This window comes from Panthera leo, chromosome A3 (assembly GCF_018350215.1).
Source record: "Panthera leo isolate Ple1 chromosome A3, P.leo_Ple1_pat1.1, whole genome shotgun sequence".
Classification (NCBI taxonomy): domain Eukaryota; kingdom Metazoa; phylum Chordata; class Mammalia; order Carnivora; family Felidae; genus Panthera; species Panthera leo.
Genome location: NC_056681.1, coordinates 85,358,220 through 85,382,234, shown reverse-complemented (window position 1 = coordinate 85,382,234; position 24,015 = coordinate 85,358,220). Strand labels below are relative to the sequence as shown.

Below are 24,015 nucleotides of genomic sequence, written 5' to 3'. Positions count from 1 at the left end.
CAGCAAAGAACAAAACAAAAGTGTTTGCCCTTGGCCTGCCACAGTTTGCCATCGTGTACTGACCCCACTTTTATCAATAACAGTTTTAGCATATGTGTTTGCTAATACAACATATAATTTATTATATTAACAGTGGCACAAATTATATAGCATGGGTATATAATAATTTATTTATTGGTTGACATTCAGTTTATGCTTTGTTTTGATTTTTACAATCAATGATGCAATTAACAGCCAAACTACATATATCCAATGTAATGATGATTTTATTTTTTCTGAAGAATTGGTTTTTAAAAGTAGGATTGCTGACCCAGCAATGTACGTACGTACGTACGTACGTACATACATACATACATACATGGTTTAACTTTAACAAAATCTTTTAGATTTTTTATTTATTTTTTAAGTAATCTCTACACCCAACGTGGAGCTCAAACTCACAACCCCAAGATCGAAAGTTGCATGTTCTACCTGAGCCAGGCAGGAGCCCCATTTACAGTTTAACTTTTAATAAATTCATTAAATTACTTCCAATAAAAGGTTGTAGCAATTATATTCTTCCACCAGGTTATGACAGTGCTGATTTCCCTACCTCCTTACTATCACTGAATTTTAAGTCTTTAAACTGATAGACAAACAAAAAAGTTTGATATTACTGACCTAGTTTGCATTCCCCTGGCTTTTCTACTAGAAATGACTAAGCATCCTGACATATGTTTATTGACCATTTGTATTTCCACTTAATATTAATTGCTAATATTAGAGTCAGGCACTGGAATGTGCATCATCTCATTTGATTATCACAACAACCCTATCAGAGAGATAACGTTTTCTTCTTCTACCCCTTTTGCAAATGAGAAAACCGTTTCCAAGAAGTTATGAAATTTGCCCAAGGTCACACAGCTGGCAAGGTGATAGAGTGAGGATTTTAACAAGTCTGACTGTAGGGTTTCTGGGCTTAACTACTACATAAACTGCCTCTGCTGCCAAGGAACATTTTCAAGTCAATCCCTCCAGCTTCATTCCCTCCCTTCTAGTGAAGTCTGAACAACTTGGTTAAACTAGCAAATATTTAATTCTTGCAGAAGACACTATGGTAGACATTATTGGGTGATCTGAAGAAGAGCTCCTGCCCCCAAATCTTATTGGGGAACCAAAGTACATTTTATGTAAGGAACATATGTATCAGGTTTTTAAAGGGATTTTATTTAATGTCAACAACTTTGGTGTGGTCAACAAACTTATCAATGTAGAGAAGTGAACAATCACACAAAACTCTGCAGCCTGACAGAATTTAATATTATTCAAGAGTAGTGTAGGGAATACGGCAAACAACTGCGAAATGAGAGTTAAAGCTGATGTAGCTTTAATGTAGGAAACAAATCACTTCTGAGATGATGTTATTTCTAAAGAAAAGCAATACTAACCTGGTTGAACAAAAACTACCGCACAGACCTCTCCCTTCCCATTCGTCCTCACCAACCAACTTCTCCATTCCCCAGGTGTGCTCAGTGGCTCTGGTACTATCCACCCAGGTGGTGCTGAAGCAGGTGCTTCCTCCCGTTTTGCGAAGCCATTTCCAGTACAGCCCTAATACCCTTGGTCTCCTCTTGCTTCCCAAATCATGAGCTGTCAACCGACTTCTCCCATGGAGACGCTCCAATCTCGCTCAATAGGAAATCTAAATTCTGCCTTGTCGCAAGGGGTGCCCTGCCAATAATCTTGTGACCAATTCCCCCTCTTGGCCATTGTCACAAGGGTTATTAGCTCATTTTTCAAGATTTATGTAAATATACGCGACTCATTACACCGTGTCATCCTTGAGAAAAAGATATACATAATAGAAATACACATCTACAAGAAGGTGGAGTTCCCTGAATATGTATTGGTTTGTTTGTTTTTTTTTTTTTTTTTCTTGCGCACATTTCTAATCCAGTTTAGTTTGCAGGTCACATTAGATGGAATTGCGCCTTCCCTCGGCCATTTCCCCCAAGCTTTGGAAGGACTCATATTTCCTGACATCTAAATCACTGGCTAGCGGTTTCCTGCCCCGCTTCCCGTCTCCTTTTCGCCTCTCAGCCTCCTCCTGCCTGGCTGGGGCCCCGATTCGCCAGCAATGGTGTCCACAGCTCTCAGTCGACCGAAGTGGTATCCAGATTACGGTCCTTGGTGTAGTGTCGCTTAACCCCAGCGCCCCAGTACCTCCTCCTCCCCAATCCTCTTCTCCGCCCGCTCCGCGTGGCTCTAGGAGGAGCCTAAATGTCCTCTTCCCCAGCTGAAGGGGATTGTGGTGCGTAAACAGGATTAACTCTCTCGCCCCCAGCTGCGCGGATCTGCCCCGGGCCTGCCGGCTGGAGCGAACCCATCAGTGCGCGGAGGGCGCAGCACCGAAGCGGGGGATGGGGCAGCTCGGGGCCTCGGAGCTATCTCCCGGGCGCTCTTCCTCGCCGAGTGGGGCGGGAGGCCACGGCCTCAGGAGCTGCTTCTCAAAACCCAGGGCGAACGGCCGCGACGGCGCGGGCTCTTAGCTGCAGCCTCCCCTCCGCCACCACTCTCTCCCGCCCCGTGCTTCCTCTCCGCCCCCCACGCTCCAGCCGCTCGGTCGCAGCCGGCGCAGTCCTCCGCCCCCCGGAGCCTCCGCGCCGGTCCCGCACCCAGCCATGGGGGACCTGCCGGGTCTCGTGCGCCTCTCCATCGCGCTGCGCATCCAGCCCAACGACGGCCCGGTCTTCTTCAAGGTGGACGGGCAGCGCTTCGGCCAGAACCGCACGATCAAGCTGCTCACCGGCTCCTCCTACAAGGTGGAGGTGAAGATTAAGCCCACCACGCTGCAGGTCGAGTGAGTAAGCGCGCGCACCGCGGCTGCCCGGCCCCGCTAGGGGTCCGCGCGGAGGACTGAGGCCCCCGGGACAGCCTGAGCCTCTCCCCAGTCCCTCTGGCCTCGCGTCGCGCCCAGCGGGCCCAAGGGTGGGGGAAAGAGGTCAGTTCCCTGCTCTTTTTGGTCCCCTCCTCTGTTTTATGCTTGACTTTCCCTATTCACGCTTCCTTCCACCCATTGCGGGGAGGGATGTTTAAAACAGCGTCAGGAAGCCAGGGTTGGGCCGAGGGTTTGTTTTCTTGCAAATTTTTCATCCCTTCTGCCCAGCCCTCGGCGCGGACCCCGAGGCATCCCGGGTGGTTCACCTACCGCAATCCCAGCCCTGTCGACTCGCCGGATTCAGCCAACCGCGAAGCTAAGGAGCGAGAAGGGCTGAGGAATGAGGTGTAAAGGCGGGGATGGGATGATTATTGGGGTTCCCTAAGGGATGCACCCTACTCCACCATCAGCCCTTATGTGACTGGAGACCTTGGGGCTGGAGTAGCAGCCATAAATCCGAGCTCAGCCTCCTCTGCTTGGGCCTAGTTTCCCGGTTTTCCTTGCCAGGTGTTTTTCATTTTCTCCTGATTTGTTTGTTCATCCTGGTGATGGTGCCTGGGATTAGCAACCTCCCTGCCACAAAAGGATGTTTCTTGGTTTATTTGTGGCAGGGATTATCTCTCCCCTGCTACCACAGTTTGGTTCACCCAGTAGACTTCTTCAGTATAGAATGGTGCAGTAGCTTATGGGGAAGTATCTAGGGATGGAGTCCGTTACCTCTCAGCTTCCACTTAAAGCATGGTGTGAAGTTTAATATGGAAAGGGGAAATAAACCAGCTTACACTGTATCTACCATGTGCTGAGCTTGCAGGGCGGGGAAGGGTTTTGAATCCACCAGATACCTTGTATAGCTGAAGTGTCATCTGTAGTCATTAAATTCAATAAACTTGTATTGGCGTTCTAGGTATCAGGCCCTAATTCAGGGACCTAGAACAAAACTGGTTTGTTTCTGGTGCTCTGGCCCATCTACTTGTCACTGTCCCCCACAGCTACATGCACTGGTTACTTTCATTTCCCAGAGTTCTGTGCATCCCCATATGATCCAGGCTTCCTTTCCCATCTTTCCTGGCAACCTCTTCTCCCAAGTTATCTGTTCTATAACACGTTTTCTTCAAGGTGGTTCTCTATTTTTTTTTTAACTAATCTAAAATGAATGTGTTAATGACAACTATTTTTTCTATTTATACTTTAATTTTATCAAGTCTTTTTTTTTTTTTTTTACTGCCCTAACCTAGTAGTTCTTAAACTTGAGTGTCTGTCAGAATCATCTAAAATGTTTATTAAAACACAGATGGCTGAGCCCCACCCTAGTTTCCAGTTTGCTATGTCTAAGGGTAGAGCTTAAAATTTTGTTTTAGGCAGGCGATGCTGACACTGCTGGTCTAGGAACATACCTTGAGAATCACTACCTTAACACAAAGGAATGATGTCAGTGAGAATTCCTGATTCTGTGGCTGGCTTTGAGTAGCCCAAATCATGGGACCTCTGATTGTTGGAACAGAAAAAAATCATGAAATAACTAGTTCAGTGTTTCTCAACCCTACCTGCATGTTAGAATCACCTAGAGAACCTTAAGATAAATTTACCAGTGCCCAGACCACACCCAACCAGTTGAATTCTAAGTTCCAGGGTTGGGAATGGGGCTGGGTATAGGTAAGTTTTTCATAGCCCCACAAATGACAAACTATAGAGGAGGACTGATGGAGTCTGACTCAGCCTTGTACAAGTGTTCTGGATGAGAATACTGAGGTGAGTCCAGAGAGTTTAAGTAGTTGGTCTAGGGTCACGTGACTGGTTAGTTGGAGAACTCAAGACTCCTGACTTTTCAGAACTTTCTACAACACCAGAATGTCTCCTTTAGCCAAACCCGGTAGGATTCCTGCCTAGGGTGTGGTCCAGACCAGGATGGGGTACCTAAGCTAATTTCTACCATATATAGTTAACCTCTGTCCATTGCAGGAACATTTCCATTGGTGGTGTGCTTGTCCCATTGGAGCTGAAGTCTAAAGAGCCTGATGGTGACCGAATTGTTTACACAGGCACATATGACACGGAAGGTGTGGCCCCAACCAAGAGTGGAGAACGGCAACCCATCCAGATCACAATGCCGGTAAGACCTGCATGGGGGTGTCAGGGCAAATGGAAACCATGGAAAAGAAAACAGTCACTATCTTCCCTTAAGAAATAAAAGGAAATACTATGAAATTATAAAATATTATTTTAATTCATAGTTTCATGTTGGAATCTATTTGTCTATAATATCCCAATGCAGTTAATTAAATAACCCGTGCTTCTTCAATGGTCAGTTTCTTAGTAATTTCTTATATGGCAAAAATATTAAATCTCTTCCCACACTTTCTAATCTGTTCCATTGATCTGTCTATTCTTAGGCTAATACTGCATTGTTTTAAATGTATTGCTTTTATAATATGTGTTCATGTATTTTGTAACTGGCCACCTTACTAAATTTGCTTACTAAAATTTTTCATTTAATCTTAGGTTTTTCAGATAGGCAGTCATAATCTACATATAACTGTCATTTTCTGAATCTTGTTTCTAGCCTTACTGCACTGGCTAATGTTTTTAGAATAGTGTTGCATGCTAATGGTGGTAAGAGGTATCCTTGTCTTCAGGGTTTTACTATTAGGTACAATGTTAGTTTTAAATATTTATCATGTTGAAGCATCCTTTTTCTAGTTCACTAAGAGGTATTTTTTTTTAGTTGGGAGATGTGTTGAATTTTATCTAATTCCTTTTCCTGTCTATGGAGATAATTGATATACTTTGATACATTAATGTAAGAATTATATAATAAACTTTCCAATAATAAACTACCCTTTACTTCCTAAAATAAACCATACTTAAATGTTATGTATTTTTTAAAAAATATCACTAAATTCAATATGCTAATATTTTACTTAGGATTTTTAGATTTTTATTTTATTAATTTTTTTATTTGCTTGATTCATCAGCAAATGTGAGGATTTCTTACCTATCAGGCACTGGAGAGGATTAATGAACAAAATAGATATCCCTGTCTTCATGGGGCTTCTAATCTAGAGCAGGAAAACATACTTTATACATGATTATCAATAAATAAATAATTACAATAAATACAAAATATATTGGAAAAAGTAGTAGTGCCTTTGGAGCATATACCAAGGGCCTTATCCTAATCCAAGATTTTGGGGATGGCTTTATTGAAAAATAAACAAACAATAAATAAGAGTTGAGGGAGGAGGGAACACTTGAGGAAAGAGGAGCTACAGAGGTCAAGAGCTGGGGGAGAGTATAACGTGTTGTAAGGAAGGAGAGAAACCCAGTGTGGGTGGAGCAGAGAGGGAAGCAGAGACCGCTCAAGATGGAGCTGGGGCAGCATAGGTGGATTTCACTACCTCATCTCCAAAGCCACTTTCAGTTTTAAAATGGTATAAGGGTTACAAATAGACCTAGTCAGGTGATGAAGGAAGTCAGATTCCCAAATACAGTTATTTAGGAACACACTGAATAGGTCTGAAGGCCAGCAAGTCCCTAGTAGGATTCCTTTTTGATTGGACACAGATACAGAGAGGAGGGGCTGGGAATATATCCTAGCATCTCAAGGGATTTACATATTTTTTTTTTTTAATTTTTTTTTTCAACGTTTTTTATTTATTTTTGGGACAGAGAGAGACAGAGCATGAACGGGGGAGGGGCAGAGAGAGAGGGAGACACAGAATCTGAAACAGGCTCCAGGCTCCGAGCCATCAGCCCAGAGCCTGACGCGGGGCTCGAACTCACGGACCGCGAGATCGTGACCTGGCTGAAGTCGGACGCTTAACCGACTGCGCCACCCAGGCGCCCCTACATATTTTTTTAACATGAAAAAGATTAAAACTTAAATGTGAAAAGGGGAACCTGGGTGGCTCAGTCAGTTGAATGTCCGACTCTTGGTTTCAGCTCAGGTCATGATCTTAACGCTTTCATGAGTTTGAGCCCTTTGTGGGGCTCCACGCTGATAGTATGGACCCTGCTTGGGGGTTCTCTGTCTCTCCTGCTCTCTGCCCCTCCCCCACTCATGCTGTCTCTGTTTCTCTCAAAATAAATAAACTTTAAAAATGAAATAACATATCAAGTTTCAGAAATTTGAACAAAAACTTAAAAAAAAATTTTTTTTTTTTTTTAGTGTTTATTTTAGAGAGAGACAGAGCATGAGCAAGGGAGGGGCAGAGAGAGAGAGGAAGACATAGAATCCGAAGCAGGCTCCAGGCTCTGAGCTGTCAGCACAGAGCCCAATGCGGGGTTCAAACCCACAAACCTCGAGATCATGATCTGAGCTGAAGTTGGACATGTAACCAACCAAGCCACCCAGGCACCCCGAGAAAAATTTTAAATCAACAGTAATCCCTACATTTTGACTCTGTTGATTTTCAGATTACCTTTCACATATATATAGTTTAGAGTTGCAGTCATTTTTATTATATAATCATGCAACATTCTATACATATTCATTGTTATAATTTTAATGGCATCATAAGACTCTATAATGCTATGTCATAATGATTAGACTGTTCCCCAGAGATTAGGTATGTCAATTGTTCTCATCATAAAAAGTGCTATGATGAATAATTCTGTGCATATAACTACCTCAATAGGAGTAATATTATTTGGCCAAAAGAAATCCTTATGGCTGTTCCCACATATGGCCATTTGTTTTCTGTTTTTGTTTTTTGTTTTTTGTTTTTAAGTGTTGTATGTACTCACTTTACAATGTTACCAGCAATATAGAAGTCTGCTATAATCATGACATAATGGGGAATTAGTTTAAAAAATAATACATTTTCTACTTTACACTTTTTACTGTAATTTACAAGAATGAACATTTCAACATTTAATTTTCTTTTTGTGTAAATTGGTTCTTTCATGTTTTGTCAATATTTCTATCAAAGATTATTTTTTAAAAATCAGAGTCCTAGGGCATGCCTGGGTGGCTTGGTTGAGCATCTGACTCTTGATTTCAGCTCAGGGCATGATCTCAGGGTCATGGGATAGAGCCCCTCATCGTGCTCTAAACTGAATGTGGAGTCTACTTAAGATATTCTCTCTCTCTCTCCCCTCTTTCCCCTCTCTAACCTCCATCTGCCCCTCTACCCTGCTCACATGCTTGCTAGCACTCTCGCTCTCTCTCTCTCTCTCAAATGAAATAAAGTAAGGGGCGCCTGGGTGGCTCAGTTGGTTAAGCCACCCAGCTTCAGATCAGGTCATGATCTTGTAGTCTGTGAGTTCGAGCCCCACGTCGGGCTCTGTTCTGACCCCTCAGAGCCTGGAGACTACTTCAGATTCTGTATCTCTCCCTTTCTGCCCCTTCCCCACTCATGTTCTGTCTCTCTCTCAAAAATAAGTGAACATTAAAAAAAACTTTTAATAAAATGAAATAAAGTAAAATAAAGTGGAGTTCTCATGAAATTTTTTTATATCTGTAATATCTGTCGTATTTCTCTCACTATTGCTTTGCTTACTTTAATTTTCCATTGTGTAGAAACATAATTACATTTAAATCTCTCCTTTTCCTTTATGATTTCTTCTATTTAAAACTGAGAAAGTTATTTTTCCAGAGTTGACAGTTTATTTTGATCTTTCCATAATTTTAGATTTTGTTATTTAACTTTCTGCTCATTCAAACTTGATTTATATGTTTATACTATAGATCATCTTACAAAGGATTTAAGATTGTATTAGCATTTTTTGAGTCCCAGTAGTAAAGTCCAGGTTCTTACCTATAATGCCCACATCTAGAAGAAGCAAGTGCTTGATAGTTGATTGTTCCAACAATGACCACACTGGTCATGAGCATTGTCCATGTACTTGTATGGTATCTGTAATAGGCTGATTCTAAGGAAAAAATTGAAGTTATAGAAGATTTCCTGATCAAGTCAGCAGACTTAATGTCAAATTCAAATTTCATTCTAGTAATGAAAGCCTCACATATACAAATCAAAACCACACTCAGATATCACCTCACGCCAGTCAGAGTGGCCAAAATGAAGAAATCAGGAGACTATAGATGCTGGAGAGGATGTGGAGAAACGGGAACCCTCTTGCACTGTTGGTGGGAATGCAAATTGGTGCAGCCGCTCTGGAAAGCAGTGTGGAGGTTCCTCAGAAAATTAAAAATAGACCTACCCTATGACCCAGCAATAGCACTGCTAGGAATTTATCCAAGGGATACAGGAGTACTGATGCATAGGGGCACTTGTACCCCAATGTTTATAGCAGCACTCTCAACAATAGCCAAATTATGGAAAGAGCCTAAATGTCCATCAACTGATGAATGGATAAAGAAATTGTGGTTTATATACACAATGGAGTACTACGTGGCAATGAGAAAAAATGAAATATGGCCTTTTGTAGCAACGTGGATGGAACTGGAGAGTGTGATGCTAAGTGAAATAAGCCATACAGAGAAAGACAGATACCATATGGTTTCACTCTTATGTGGATCCTGAGAAACGTAACAGAAACCCATGGGGGAGGGGAAGGAAAAAAAAAAAAGAGGTTAGAGTGGGAGAGAGCCAAAGCATAAGAGACTGTTAAAAACTGAGAACAAACTGAGGGTTGATGGGGGATGGAAGGGAGGGGAGGGTGGGTGATGGGCATTGAGGAGGGCACCTTTTGGGATGAGCACTGGGTGTTGTATGGAAACCAATTTGACAATAAATTTCATATATTAAAAAAGAAATTAAAAAAAAAAAGAAATTAAGAAAAAAAAAAAAAAAGAAAGCCTCACATAGCCTTTAACACTATTTTATGACTTTTGTCATCAGTGTTTCAAGCTTAAGTATTGTAAATTACAGACACAACCACACTTTCACAGACAATAAGGAAGTCTTGAAATGTCCAAGTAAATCCAATTAATCAAGTAGGTGAATCCAGCAAGGGAAACTGAATTAAGGGTATACGAGAGAAACTTCTTAGAAGTGTAAAGTTACTTCAAAGTATTTTTTTTTTTTATCTTTGGATAAATAATGCTGGGATTATTGGCTATTTGGCGGGGGGGGGGGGGGGGCGGGGAATCACTGTTATTCTTTCCTGATACCATACCTCAAAATATATTTCAGATGGATCAAGGGGTTAACTGTAAAAAGTCAACTGTTTAAAAAATTGGCATGAAAAGAATTAACTTAAACCTGAAAGAAATGGAAGATATCCAAAGCTAAAAATTGAAAGTTTTGATTAAATGCAATGTAAAGTTTCTGTCAAACATCATCAAGTTAAATTTTCATTGAAACATTTAAAAAAATTTTTTTTAACATTTATTTATTTTTGAGGGAGAGAGAGAGACAGCGCGCGAACTGGGGAGGGGCAGAGAGAGAGGGAGACACAGAATCTAGAGCAGGCTCCAGCACAGAGCCTGACACGGGGCTCGAACTCACAAGCTGTGAGATCATGACCTGAGCCGAAGTCGGATGCTTAACTGACTGAGCCACCCGGCACCCCATCATTAAAAGACCATTTAAATTAAAAGGCAAATAGCAATTGATGAAAAACTTATTTGTGACATGCATAGTATCCTAAGCTATGTTGCCTTGATTTTCAGCCACTGCCCACACAGACCTTGCTTGCTGCCATTAGTGACTTTTCACAGCCCTTTACTACCCACTGAAGCTGAAGGCAGGAAGTAGTCAAATGATATCTGACTTAGGCTGATGGCAGTGATCTGTGTATTCAGATAATTCCAGAGGCCCCAGCACTGGGAGTGAATAAAGTGATACCCAACTCTTAAAGCCCTCAACCTGCACTTCAAACACCAGCACTGATTTGTACCTTAATGTGACTGATGCCCCACTCAGTCCCTCCAAGGAGAGAGTCCAGGTGGAGATTCTGTTGGCACAAATCATCCCATTCCCCTTTTGTTGGCCCTCTTCAGTGGGAGGCTGGTGGGAGTTTGAAGGAACAAAAAGGGCAGGGACTTATAGGAGCTTGTTAGGAGGCTATGTGCACAGAGGTAGGTAGCCTTACACATGTCTTCCCAAATAGAAAAGTTGTTCCTCATGTCAGCTCTGTGGAGTCATTTGGCAAGATCTGTAACTTAATATACAAAGAATTTTTAGAAACCAGTGAGAAAAAGATAACCATGGGATGTGGCAAATGGAAAAATAAGCAAAAAAAAAAAAAAAAAAAAAAAAAAAAAGCAATTCACAGAAGAGGAAATACAAATGACCAATATATATATTTTTAAATGGCTTGATTTCACTATTGTTAAAAACAAAAACAAAAAACAAAACCCTACAAATAGTGCAATGCCAATTTTCACCTACAAAGTTGGTGAAATATTAAAAAATAATACCAGTTCAGTGCGAGCATATTTCTTAATGAAATATAGTAATTTTTATAAATTGATATTGTATCCTACAAACTTGCTAAATTCACTTATTAATTTTAGTAGCTTTTTATTAGATTGCTTAGTATTTTCTGCAGAGTTGTTCATCTATAAATAGAAACAGTTTTACTTTCCCTTTTTTTTTCCCTCTTGCCTTAAGGTACTGGCTAGGACCTTCAACACAGTGCTAAACAGAAGTAGTAAGAGCTGATGTTTTTGCCTTATTTCCAATCTTACAGGGAAAGAACTCATTCTCTTACCTTTAAGGGTGATATTAACTATAGATTTTTTATCAATGCCCCGTAGTCAGATTAAAGAACTTTCTTTCTAGCCCCAGTTTGCTGAGAGTTTTTATCATGAATGGATGTTGAATTACCAAATGTTGAATTATCCATCTATGGATATGATAATATGTCTTTTCTTCTTTATTTTTGTTAATACGGTGAATTACAGGGATTTTAAATTAGTGAACCATCCTTGAGTTCCAAGGATAAACCTCTCTTGGTACTGTTGTAAGATCCTATTTCTAGATTTGATTTATTAATATTTCAAGCAAATAAAAGTTAAAAGCAAATTTTATGCATAAGTCCATGAGAATTTTTGTCTGTAATTTACCTTGTAGTATCTTTGTCATTTGTGTTAGGGTAAAACTGGCTTCATAAAATGAATTAAGGGGCAGATAGCTGACACAGTCAGAAGAGCATGCAACTCTTAATCTCTGGGTTGTAAGTTCGAGCCCAACATGGGGTATAGAGATTACTAAAAAATAAAGTCTTTAAGGGGTACCTGGGTGGCTCAGTTGGTTAAGCATCTGCTTCGGCTCAGGTCATGATCTCATGGTTCGTTAGTTCAAGCCCCGCATCAGGTTCTGTGATAACAGCCTGGAGCCTGTTTCAGATTCTGTGTCTCCTTTGCTCTCTCTGCCCCTCCCCCACCTATGCTCTATCTCTGTCTCTCTTTCTCTCTCAAAAATAAACATTAAGGGGCGCCTGGGTGGCTTAGTCGGTTAAGCGGCCAACTTCAGCTCAGGTCATGATCTCGTGGTCCATGAGTTCAAGTCCCGCGTCAGGCTCTGTGCTGACAGCTCAGAGCCTGGAGCCTGTTTCAAATTCTGTGTCTCCCTCTCTCTGACCCTCCCCCATTCATGCTCTGTCTCTCTCTGTCTCAAAAATAAATAAACGTTAAAAAAATTTTTTTTCTTAAAAAAAAAAATAAACATTAAAAATTTTTTAATTAAAAAATCTTTAATAAATAAATAAATGAATAAACAATAAAATGAATTGAGAAGTGTTCCTTCCTCTCTTGTCTAAAAGAATTTATGTAGAATTGTTATTTTTCCCTTAAATGCCTGAATTTATCAGTGAAGCCATTTGGGCCTGAAATTTTCTTTCTGGGAAGATTTTTAACTTTGGATACAATTTCTTCAGTAGATGGAGGTCTACAAATAGCCTGTAGCTTTCAAGGATTTTGTCCATTTCATTAACTGTATTGGTATAAAGTTGTTCCTAATTTAAAGTTTTTAGGATCTATAGTGATAATATCTCTTCCATTCCTGATATTGGTAACTTGTTTTCTTTTTCTTGCTCTGTTTTTCTAGGGGTTTATCAATTTTTAAATTTTATTTGTTTATTTATTTAAAGTAGGCCCCAAACCCAGTGTGGGGCTTGTACTCACGACCCTGAGATTAAGAGTCACGTTCTCCACTGACCAAGCCAGCCAGATGCCCCTACGGTTTATCAATTTTTTTTTTATTTTTTAATGTTTATTTTTGAGAAAGAGCAAGAGAGAAAGAGCATGAGTGGCAGAGGAGCAGGGAGAGAGGAAGACACAGAATCTGAAGCAGGCTCCAGGTTCTGAGCTGTCTGCACAGAGCACGACGTGGGGCTCAAACTCACAAACCATGAGATCATGACGTGAGCCCAAGTCAGATGCTTAACCAGCTGAGCCACTGAGGCACCCCAGGGTTTATCAATTTTTAAGACCTCTTCCAAAAGCCAGATTTTTGGTTTCATACTTTTTCTTTGCACTTTTTTTCTCTAGAGTCTTATAGTCTTTATCATTTTCTCTTTTCTGTTTCATTGATTTCTACTTTTTATTATCTTCTCTACCACTGGACTGACTAAAATTAAGAGGACTGGCAATGCCAACTGTTGGATAGGATGTAGAGCAACTGAAATTCTCATATTGCTGGTAGGAATGTAAAGTGGTGCAATCAGGAAAAGTTTGACAGTTTCCTATAAAGTTAAACATACTGTATAATTCACAGAAGTTTTAGTCCTATCTGTTCAACTAAGAGAAATGGAAAACATGTATTTACTAATAAAACTTCAAAAGGTACAGGAGGAGAGAGGCTTGGAATCCAGTAGGAACTGATAGATCACTCCACACTAAAAGTCACAGATGCTTATTATACTGAATTTGTTTACCAATGAAGTAACATCATGCTTCTACCAATATAATGTTGCTCTGTGCTCTCAAGTCAATGGATTTCTGAGTGACCTTATTTTTGGTGAATTTCATATGTCTCTAATGGAAGTGGGTGGCATGGTGAGAAGTACTCTAATGATTCTAGGCCAACTGGTTGTAGGACCATCGATATTATTTAAAACAAACTTTTCAGACTCCTTATTTGTTACTGAAGATGACAGATGAGTCTCCTATCCATGGAACTGGATGCTTCTCTTCCATATCAGTTGTAAAATAAAAATATACCAAGGCTTTCAACTCGTACAAATGGCAAATAACATGTCCAGGTCTATAGTAAAGTGTCACTTTCAGAATACAGTAGACCGGGTGGCTTAAACAACAAATATTTATTTCTCACAGTTCTGGAGGCTGAGTTCCAAGACCAAGGCACTAGCAAATTTGGTGTCTGATGAGAGCCCTCTTGTTGGCTTAAACAGTTGCTTTCTTGCTGTACCCTCACATGAACAAGCATAGAGACATCATCCGTTTTTTGTCTATTTTTATAAGGGCACTAATTCCATTCACAAGGGCTCCACCCTCATGAACTAATTTCTTCTGAAAGGCCCCACCTCCAAATACCATCACATTGGGGATTTAGGCTTCAACATATGAATTTGCGGTTGGGGGGGGGTGCAGATACACACATTCAGTGCCTAGTAGTGTCCTAAAGCGTTCTACAAATAACAATCCATTCATGTTCTTAAGGAGAAAAAAGAAAAATTGTTCCCTTAACTCTTATCTCATTTGCTTATATAAGCAGTTTGGTTTAGTGATAATAGCTACTAGATAGGAATTAGGTAAACCTAAGTTCTTGACTTTCTCCTATCATTAGTTAACTGCATAGTCTAGACCTAGGGCAGTCACTTAACCTCTCTGAATCTTAGTTCTTTCATCTGTAAAATGGAAATGCTAAAACTAGTCAAAAGACCAGAGTAGAATGACATATGTAAGGTATTATATAAAATAAGAAGTGCTATACAAATGCACAGAATCATACCTGTGTAAATCACATCACCCAGGGAGCCTGACTGGGTAAGTTTTCCTTGGAAGGCACAGATGGGTTGGGAGGGAGTAGAGAGCCTGTGTAGTTGCTTCTGTTCTTTAAGAAGAATATCAGCTTTTGAGACCCCATCTGCTCCTATATCAGAGGAGAAGAAATTCTCAGCTAGGTGTTGAGGCATCCTGGAAATAGAACTCCAGAAGAAAGACTAGGAAGAAGGCTAATGGGAAGTTAGGACAAGTAAGGCATGGGAAAATATATGCATAGGTAGCAGCAATTAACTACAATATGACCTTGGATCCAGTACTAATGAAAGAAAAAAACAGGGTGCCTGGATGGCTCAGTCTGTTGAGCATCTGACTCTTGATTTCAGCCCAGGTCATGATCCTAGGGTCATGGGATCTAGTCCCATGTTGGGCTCTGAGCTGGTACTGAGTGTGGGTGGTGGAGCCTGCTTGAGATTCTCTCTCTCTCTCTCTCTCTCTCTCTCTCTCTCTCTCTCTCTCTCCCTCCTCTCCTCCCTCCCTCCCTCTCCCTCTCCCTCTCTCCTCCCCTCCCTCCTCTCCTCCCTCCCTCCCCCCCTCCCTCCCTCTCCCTCTCTCTCCCTCCTCTCTCCTCCCTCTCTCTCTCTCCCTCTCTCTCCCTCTCTCTCTCTCCCTCTCTCCCCCCCTCTCTCCCCCTCTCTCCCCTCTCTCTCCCTCTCCCCCTCTCTCCCCCTCTCTCCCCTCTCTCCCTCTCTCTCCCCTCTCCCCTCTCTCCCCCTCTCTCCCCCTCTCTCCCCCTCTCTCCCCCTCTCTCCCCCTCTCTCCCCCTCTCTCCCCCTCTCTCCCCCTCTCTCCCCCTCTCTCCCCCTCTCTCCCCTCTCTCTCTCTCCCCCTCTCTCCCTCTCTCTCCCCCTCTCTCCCCCTCTCTCTCCCCCTCTCTCCCCCTCTCTCCCCCTCTCTCCCCCTCTCTCCCCCTCTCTCCCCCTCTCTCCCCTCTCTCCCCCTCTCTCCCCCTCTCCCCCTCTCTCCCCCTCTCTCCCCTCTCTCCCCCTCTCTCCCCCTCTCTCCCCCTCTCTCCCCTCTCTCCCCTCTCTCCCCCTCTCTCCCCCTCTCTCCCCCTCTCTCCCCCTCTCTCCCCCTCTCTCCCCCTCTCCCCCTCTCTCCCCCTCTCCCCCTCTCTCCCCCTCTCCCCCTCTCTCCCCCTCTCCCCTCCTCTCCCCCCCTCTCCCCCCCTCTCCCCCTCTCTCCCCCTCTCTCCCCCTCTCTCCCTCTCTCCCTCTCTCCCTCTCTCCCCCCTCTCCCCCCCTCTCCCCCCCCTCCCCCTCTCTCCCTCTCTCCCCCTCTCTCCCCCTCTCTCCCTCTCTCCCTCTCTCCCTCTGCCCTTCTTCCCTGCTCATACTCTTCTTTCTCTCTCAAACTTTAAAAAAAAGAATGATTTCCCCCAAATCAAGTAAACTAAAAGACTTGGAGATGTATGACTTAGAGAAACAGTTTACCAGTATCAGCACTGGAGAAAGTAGCTATAATGTATGGACTCACCAAATTATGATAGTAGCCAATAAAACTATTACAAATCCCAAGCATATGCAGCTATTAAAGAGGAAGGTACTTTATAATTCAGTTTTCTGGTTTCTGTTTTCATTGACGTTCAAGTACACATTTAGTATTTTGTTCAGCTACTGAAGAGCTGAGATGAAGCCTTTAAGATACATCAGGCTCTGCTCTGACAGCATGGAGCCTGCTTGGGATTCTCTCTGCCCCCCACCCATACTTCCTCACATGCACTCTCTTTTTCTCTCTCTCAAAATAAAAATAAACCTTTTTTAAAAAGAGGGAAAAAAATGAATTAGAAGCACCTAAACATTCCATATCTTTTAGCTCTGACTGTTGCTGTCAGCAGATTTCTACAGTGGTCTCCTGTGTTACCTTGAGACTTTCTTAATTTTTAGGTTATTCAGATACAGTGTTACACCTTAAGGTTTTTCTTCCCTGTAGTCATAATCATCTTTGTTTTTGCAACCAACTTTTATTTATTTATATCTATTTCAAGAAAGGCCTCGGTGTTGTTTCTCCCACTTACCTAGCATGTTCTCAAGCTGCTTTCCTCAAAAGATTAGCTGGTATGTGTAAAATATTTTTATAGCTTAATGTCATTCAATTGTACTTAAAATGTGCAGTGCCCTGTGCTGATCAAATAATAATAATAATCCCTCTTTAAAAATCTTGGTCATTTATAAAATGAGATTTCAATTTATTCTTCCCATAACGACCCTACTGTCAACAAAGCTGTGATCTTTTCATAACTATATATGTATCCTTGATAGAATTTATAAAACTGCTAGGGTTAGGGGGATATATATGTTAATTTTTTAGGGATGATTAATCCATTTCACCCTTTAAAATATTCTGATTATAGGGGTTTCTGGGTGGCTCAATTGGTTAAGTGTCTGACGTTGGCTCAGGTCATGATCTCACGGTTTGTGGGTTCAAGCCCCATGTGGGGCTCTGTGCTGACAGCTCAGAGCCTGGAACCTGCTTCAAATTCTGTGTCTCCCTCTCTTTCTGTGTTCCTCCCCTGCTCACTCTCTGTCTCTCTCTCTCTCTCAAAAATAAATAAACATTAAAAATAAAATAAAAACAAAATGTTCTGATTATAAAAGTAACATATTTATTGCAGAAAATTCAAGTAGCAAAGATGGAAAAACACTCAATTTCTTAGAAACTTTATTGTTAATATTTCTCTACTATCTTTTTTATGTCTTATTTTACATACTGGAGCTCATACTGTATATATACTGTCTTTATCCATCTTTTGCTTGTTGATACTGTTCTAAGCATTTTCTCTCATCATTAAAAACCCCAAATTCCTGTGAAATGGTTATATAAATCCATCATATGGATATGCCACCATTTCTATTATATTACCCTAAAGTTGGATGCTTAAATTGCTTCTGGTATTCAGAAATTTTTACCAAGTTGATAGGTGAATAATATCTCTGTAAAAGTTCACATATATTTTTAATTTTTTATTTTATTGTAGAGAGAGAGCATGCACATGACTAGGGGAGAGGAGCTGAGATTGGGGGGGAGAGAGAGAAAGAGAGAGGGAGGGAGGGAGGGAGGGAAAGAATCTCAAGCAGGCTGCACACTCAATGTAGAGCCTGACACAGGGCTTAATCCCACAGCTCTGGGATCATGACCTGAGCTGAAATCAGGAGTTGGATGTTCAACGGACTGAGCCACCCAGGGTCCCCTAATACTACATTAGATTTTTCAGATGTCAGCTATTTTTTCCTTTTTAATGAATGTGTTCCAGCTTTATCCAAATATTCATAGTAGCTTACTAATTAATCATATAATCTTTTATATTCAGGATGTTAACTATTTGGTAATATCTGTTGTAAATACAGTTTAGCTTACTTTTCCTTTCTGATTATAAAAACTAAATCATTGAATTTTGAAAATACAAATAAGTATACAGGATAAATAAAATCCATTCCATCAGTGTTTCTAACATGAATATGTATATTTTAATTGAATTAATACCAGATGTTCTTGTTCGTACTCTGCTTAGTTCAGGTAACAATGGAGAATAATAGAAAAAGTTTATTAAATATCTACATTTAGTGGGAAACTGGGTGGCTCAGTCAGTTAAGCAGCCGACTTAAGCTCAGGTCATGATCTCATGGTTTATGAGTTCAAGCCCCTCATCAGGCTCTCTACTGTCAGCACAGAGCCCACTTCAGATCCTTTGTCTCCTACTCTCTTTGCCCTTCCCCTGCTCTTTCTCCCTCTTACAAAAATAAATGTACATTAAAAATAATAAATTTTTGCATTTAGAATTTCTATATAGTATTCCACTACATAGATATACCATAAAACTGTCTTAAAGATAGGCATTTAGTGTTCAGGTTTTCACTACTATAAAGACTGTGTTATTTATTTGTTTGTTTGTTTGTTTGTTTGTTTGTTTAGAGAGCGTGAGTATGCAGCGAGGTGGGGGAGGGAGTGGGAGGGAGTAAGAGAGCAGGAGAGAGAGAGAATCTCAAGCAAACTCCATGCTGTCATCATGGAACCCAATGAGGGGCTGGATGCTGGATCCCCAGAACTGTGAGATCATGACCTGAGCTGAGAGCAAGAGCCCATCACCTAACCAACCAAGCCGCCCAGGTGCCCATCACTGTGATGTTCTTAAGATAAATTAGAAGTAGAATTGCTCAACCCAAGTATATTCACTCTTTAACCCTTTCTAAAGCCCATACAATTCAATTCCCACTGGCAGTGTTTAGGATATCTGTTTCCTTGTAGCTCACTAAAAATCCATATTTCTTTTTTTTTTTTTAACCAACTTTGAGGTGTAGTTTCCATGTAATGAATGCACTCATTTTAAGCATACTGATCAATGAGCTTTGACAAATATACATATACTTGTATAACCACCACCCCAGTCAAGATGTAAAACATTTTCCCCAAAAAAGATCCCTCTTGTAGATTTTCATCCATCATTAGTCCCTTCCTCCTACTGCAGGTTCTTTTCTAATTTTTTTTTTTTAACATTGTTCATTTTTGAAAGGCAGAGATAGAGTGTGAATGGGGGAGGGGCAGAGAGAGAGGGAGACACAGAATCTGAAGCAGGCTCCAGGCTCTGAGCTATCAGTACAGAGCCCGACGCAGGGCTCAAACTCACAGACCACGAGATCATGACCTGAGCCAAAGTCAGCCACTTAACCGACTGAGCCACCCAGGCGCCCCCCCTCCCACCGCAGGTTCTAAGTAACCCCAGATGCTTCCTGCTTCCTGTCAGCATAGGTTGTATTCCATCACTATAGACTGGAGAGATAGACAGGCAGACAGACAGACAGGTGGGGGGGTGGGGAGGGAGGGAGGGAGGGAGATGGAATGGAATCATACAGTATATGTGTTCTTTGGGATCTGAATTCTTTTGCTCAGCACATCTTTGAGATCCATCGTTGTTGCTGCCTGAATCATTATGTTTCTTTTTATTGTTGAGTAAAATGCCATTTTATAGATCTACCAGAACTTGTTTATCACCAAGTGAGTAATGAAACGTTGGGTTGATTCCAATCTGGGGCTATAGTGAATAAAGCTACCGTATACTTATACAGGTCTCTAGACTATTAAGCCATGATCCACTAGAAAAAGGTTCTTTTCTTACCTGGGGAAAGAGTTGGGGACTCTAGGTATATCACCCATTGTTTCAAGTCAGGCAGATTTCTCAAAGGAAAGCCAAACCTTGTTTTGGAATCAAATTAGCAGGATGAGGCAATGGTGCAGGATATAATTTTGAGAGCATCTTGGAAAGCCATCTAGGAAGCACCTGATCATCCTCCTCCTGTAGCAGCCTCAAGCATAAGGCTCCTGTTGCTCACTGCCCTGCCACCCTCCACGTCTTCTGGCTCCTGACAAGTCTAAGAATTCTGCCAAGTCAGTCCCTCTCCCTTCCCATGACAGGAGAGGGTCAGAGGAGAAAATAACGTCAGGCATCATGCTGTGTAATGCCAGATCCCCTAAATAGCTCCAGGAGGCAGTAGCAGGGTCAGGCTACCCTGCAGGCCACTTGAGCACCTGCCCAGTGGCCTCTAGGCTATTCTATGCCCTCTTCTTAGCCACATGGGAATTGTATGCTTATGGCTCAGGAAAAATCTGTGCAGTGACCCGCAGGGCCTACCTTCTGGAAGTAAAATGCAAACTTCTTGAGGGCAAGAATCACACCTTATACACATTTTTATATGTGTAAGGCACATAGTAGGTACTTAAATATGGCTTTTGATAATGTGTAATCAAAGCCTGAGACATAGGCCTGGATTCCTGACTTATAAAACTCAATAGTATTTGCAAAAGTTAAAGAAGGGTCTTAATCAAATGCTAAGAAAATATTTTCCCCTGGAATTTAAATTAATGATGGAAGGGCAATTGTGTCTTATGTTTAGTGATATAGTTCATATGTTATTTCATACAACTGTCTTTTGAAATAGAAACCAAAAGATAATCATTAATGACTATTCCCTCTCTTCTCTTCCTCATCCCCCTTTGTAACAAGCTCTGAAATTTTGAGATTCAAAGAGTGGTTTCCAATAATTAAATTTGGAAAACAGATAAATTTGGGGAGTTATTTTTATTAAAGACAGTGTGACAGCAAATGCCACTGGTACAATGGGAATAAGATTCTATAGAGGGGGAAAAAGTGGTTTACAGCTTTTCAGGAAAGTATCTCACATAATAAAGGAAAACAGTGCATTACAATAAATAAAGGCCTAAGCTTTGCAGACCAAAAGAATCCTGACTGATTACTATTGATTATGCAGGATCTCTCTCACTACCATTAGCTCTTACCTGTTGCTTATGGCAGAATGAGGTTTTTATGGGGCGTGTTTCTCTTCCCTCAGTTCACTGACATTGGGACCTTCGAGACAGTGTGGCAAGTCAAGTTCTACAATTACCACAAGCGAGATCACTGCCAATGGGGAAGCCCCTTCTCTGTCATTGAATACGAATGCAAGCCCAATGAGACACGTAGCCTCATGTGGGTGAACAAGGAGTCCTTCCTCTGAAGATGGCTCTTTCTGATGTTGCTGGACAATCTCTTCAAAACCCTACATTTAGATAACCCAGCACAAGCCTTCACCAAGGCACACCACAGCGTTGCTGTTACCCATCGGGTGCTGATGACCTACTAGCCCCGACTATTTTGAAAGTGTAATTCCCTTCTGATGCAATGCTCCTGACGTAAAAGATTGTGAGTGATGTACCATCCCCAAGAAGATCCCTTTCTGTATTCTGTGTTGGTGTTCCTGCATCCAGTTGTTCCCGGTCATGCCGTTGACCGCTTGTGAGGAGCTCAGTGGAATTGCAGACATATCCCCTTCTTAATGATTCCATTGAATGTGGTGTTTTGTTTCCAAGTTGAGTGATTTCCCCTTTTTTTGTAAAATGCTAAATAAAAAAATAACAGTGTGTTGTGGGTTCTCTCCCAAGTGTAATATGGTAACATGTAACTTGCAATGTTATGTGGCTCTCTAAGCAGGCTTGGTGAAAATGTAATACAAACAGCAGTGAGTTGGACTCAGATGCTGTGCTTCCTATAAACAGCTCAGCTTTTTCAGGGAACAATAATGACAAATAAAAGGACAAATATTTAAGAAGTATTTATAACACATTAAAACTCTTTCAAGTAACTTAAGGTATTATGTTATGGCCTAACAGAAATGGGAAAAGGCATCGTTGGGGTCCACTGTTAAGGTGACAGAAGTTGTAGGGTTACCCTTTTGGCAAGCTACCCTAGTACTCAAACATGCATATGATGGCATCCCTACGTTCCCCTTCACTTGAACTTTGTAAAACTGTGTATGCAACTGTAATGAACTTTTGATATTTCTTAATAAAGGTATTAAAAATCATGCCTTGACTTGCCTTCTTAATTTGGTTACTATCTGTCTAGCAGGTGGATCACTGCTTCAGGTTAGCCCTATTCAGCTCTCCAGCTAAATTGCAGGATAAGGAGGATATACCTGGAGTAGAATTAGCACACTTAATCATAGATCAGCTTTGACAGTCAACACTCCGGCCAGCTCTAACAAAGTTAGCAGAGACTCTGGCACTTGGTGAGCAATCGGAAAAGCTTATCCTGGGGCGCCTGGGTGGCTCAGTTGGTAAAGTGTCTGACTTTGGCTCAGGTCATGGTCTCATGGTTCATGAGTTTGAGCCCAGCGCCAGGCTCTCTGCTGTCAGTGTGGAGCCCACTGCGGCTTCTCAAACTCCCTCTCTCTTTGGCCCTCCCCTGCTTGCTCACTCCCTCTCCCAAAAATAAATAAACATTTATAAAAAAGAAAATGTTTGCCCTGTCTTCTCTCCGCTCCTCCTTCCACAATGACCAGTCTCATCAGCTGGCTATGTAGCTGAGCAGCCTGAGGACGCACTACTGTAACAGAGCACGTACACCAGGGTAGAGACCTCCTTGCTTGCTCCCAGGGTACTGCAAGTTAGGTGACACAAAGCCCTTACTCCATGCAGTTTGAGGGTAAATTCCCTGAGAAGGAAAGAAACTTTTTCTGGAAAAGTAACATACTACTCTGCAACAGTGTTGTCATGTTCACTTGGGAAGAACAGATCCTACCGTGTTGGGAAGAGTTAGCTGTGGCTTTGCTTTTTTTGCTACCTGCAAAGCCTTTGTAGGAATATGCTAGGTTAATGGAAGTGTAAGCCGTTTATCGTAGAACCACATTGGCAAGGCTGGCCCCAAACCCTTTGCCCCTCTAAGTCACGTACCTGTAATGAGGCTGTACCGCCAGCAGGGCACAGCAATGCCTTGGGTTTAGGCTAATCATGAGCGATGTTGAAAGAGAGCAGTGTGTTTCTCAATTCATTTGTCAAAAATAATAGTGTCTATTACAACTGCTAAATATAAGCATTAATCCATTCCTAACCTCTGTATTTTAAAAACCAACGTTCAATTATTTGAACAGACATTGAGATAAGTAATGGATTTACTACAGAGAGAGGCTTAAGTTTTCTTCCAGAATATCCAATAGAAATGCAGACTTACAGGTGGTGGGAAAACGTGAAAATGATATCTTCTAGTCTTTTGAAGCATTCGATTAGGAAATACTTTCATTTGTGAAATGAGGTTTCAAGCTAGTGGCTCCTCTGTCAGGGCTTTAGTATTGGTTTTGAGGAGGGGAAGCAATATCACAGCTTCTGTAATTTTTTTTTTTCAACCAGAGGCTTTAATTTTTGAGTTTAGAATGACGCAGGGCTGGGGCAATATGACCTGGTGTACCTGCACACACCCTCCCACGGAAGAGTGGGAAGGTGAGCCCCAGACAAGAAGCTGGAGGATCTGAGTCCCGCAAACATGCTGGTTGAGCCTAAGTGGTCACCACCTTTGTATGTCTCCGCTCGTGTCTAAAACAAGGAGTTAGGCTAGTAGAATTCTAAAGCCCTTGGGGCACCTGGGGGGCTCAGTCGGTTAAACCTCCGACTCTCGGTTTCCGCTCCAGTCATGATCTCAGGGCTTCATGGGCTGGGGCCCCATATCAGGGCTCTGCGCCGGCAGAGTGGAGCCTGCTTGGGATTCTCTCTCTGCCCCTCCCCCTACTCACGCTGTCTCTATCTCTCTCAAAATAAACAAATTTTAAAAAAAATTCTAAAGCCCTTTAAGTATCTCAACTTTACACTCTCCCTTTTTTTTAATTTAATTTTCATTTACTTAGTATTTTTTAATTTACATCCAAGTTAGTTAGCATATAGTATAATAATGATTTCAGGAATA

The 24,015-nt window shown here is 41.6% G+C and overlaps 1 protein-coding gene across 1 annotated transcript; it reads left to right on the top strand.

The window, feature by feature from the left end:
* The first annotated feature begins 1,925 nt into the window (after positions 1 to 1,925).
* Positions 1,926 to 22,096, top strand: CNRIP1 (cannabinoid receptor interacting protein 1). Its single transcript, XM_042930221.1, has 3 exons — positions 1,926 to 2,839; positions 4,877 to 5,027; positions 21,134 to 22,096. Exons 1-3 carry the CDS (start codon positions 2,661 to 2,663, stop codon positions 21,296 to 21,298), a joined length of 495 nt encoding a protein of 164 aa, XP_042786155.1. The 5' UTR covers positions 1,926 to 2,660; the 3' UTR covers positions 21,299 to 22,096.
* The last annotated feature ends 1,919 nt before the right edge of the window (positions 22,097 to 24,015 follow it).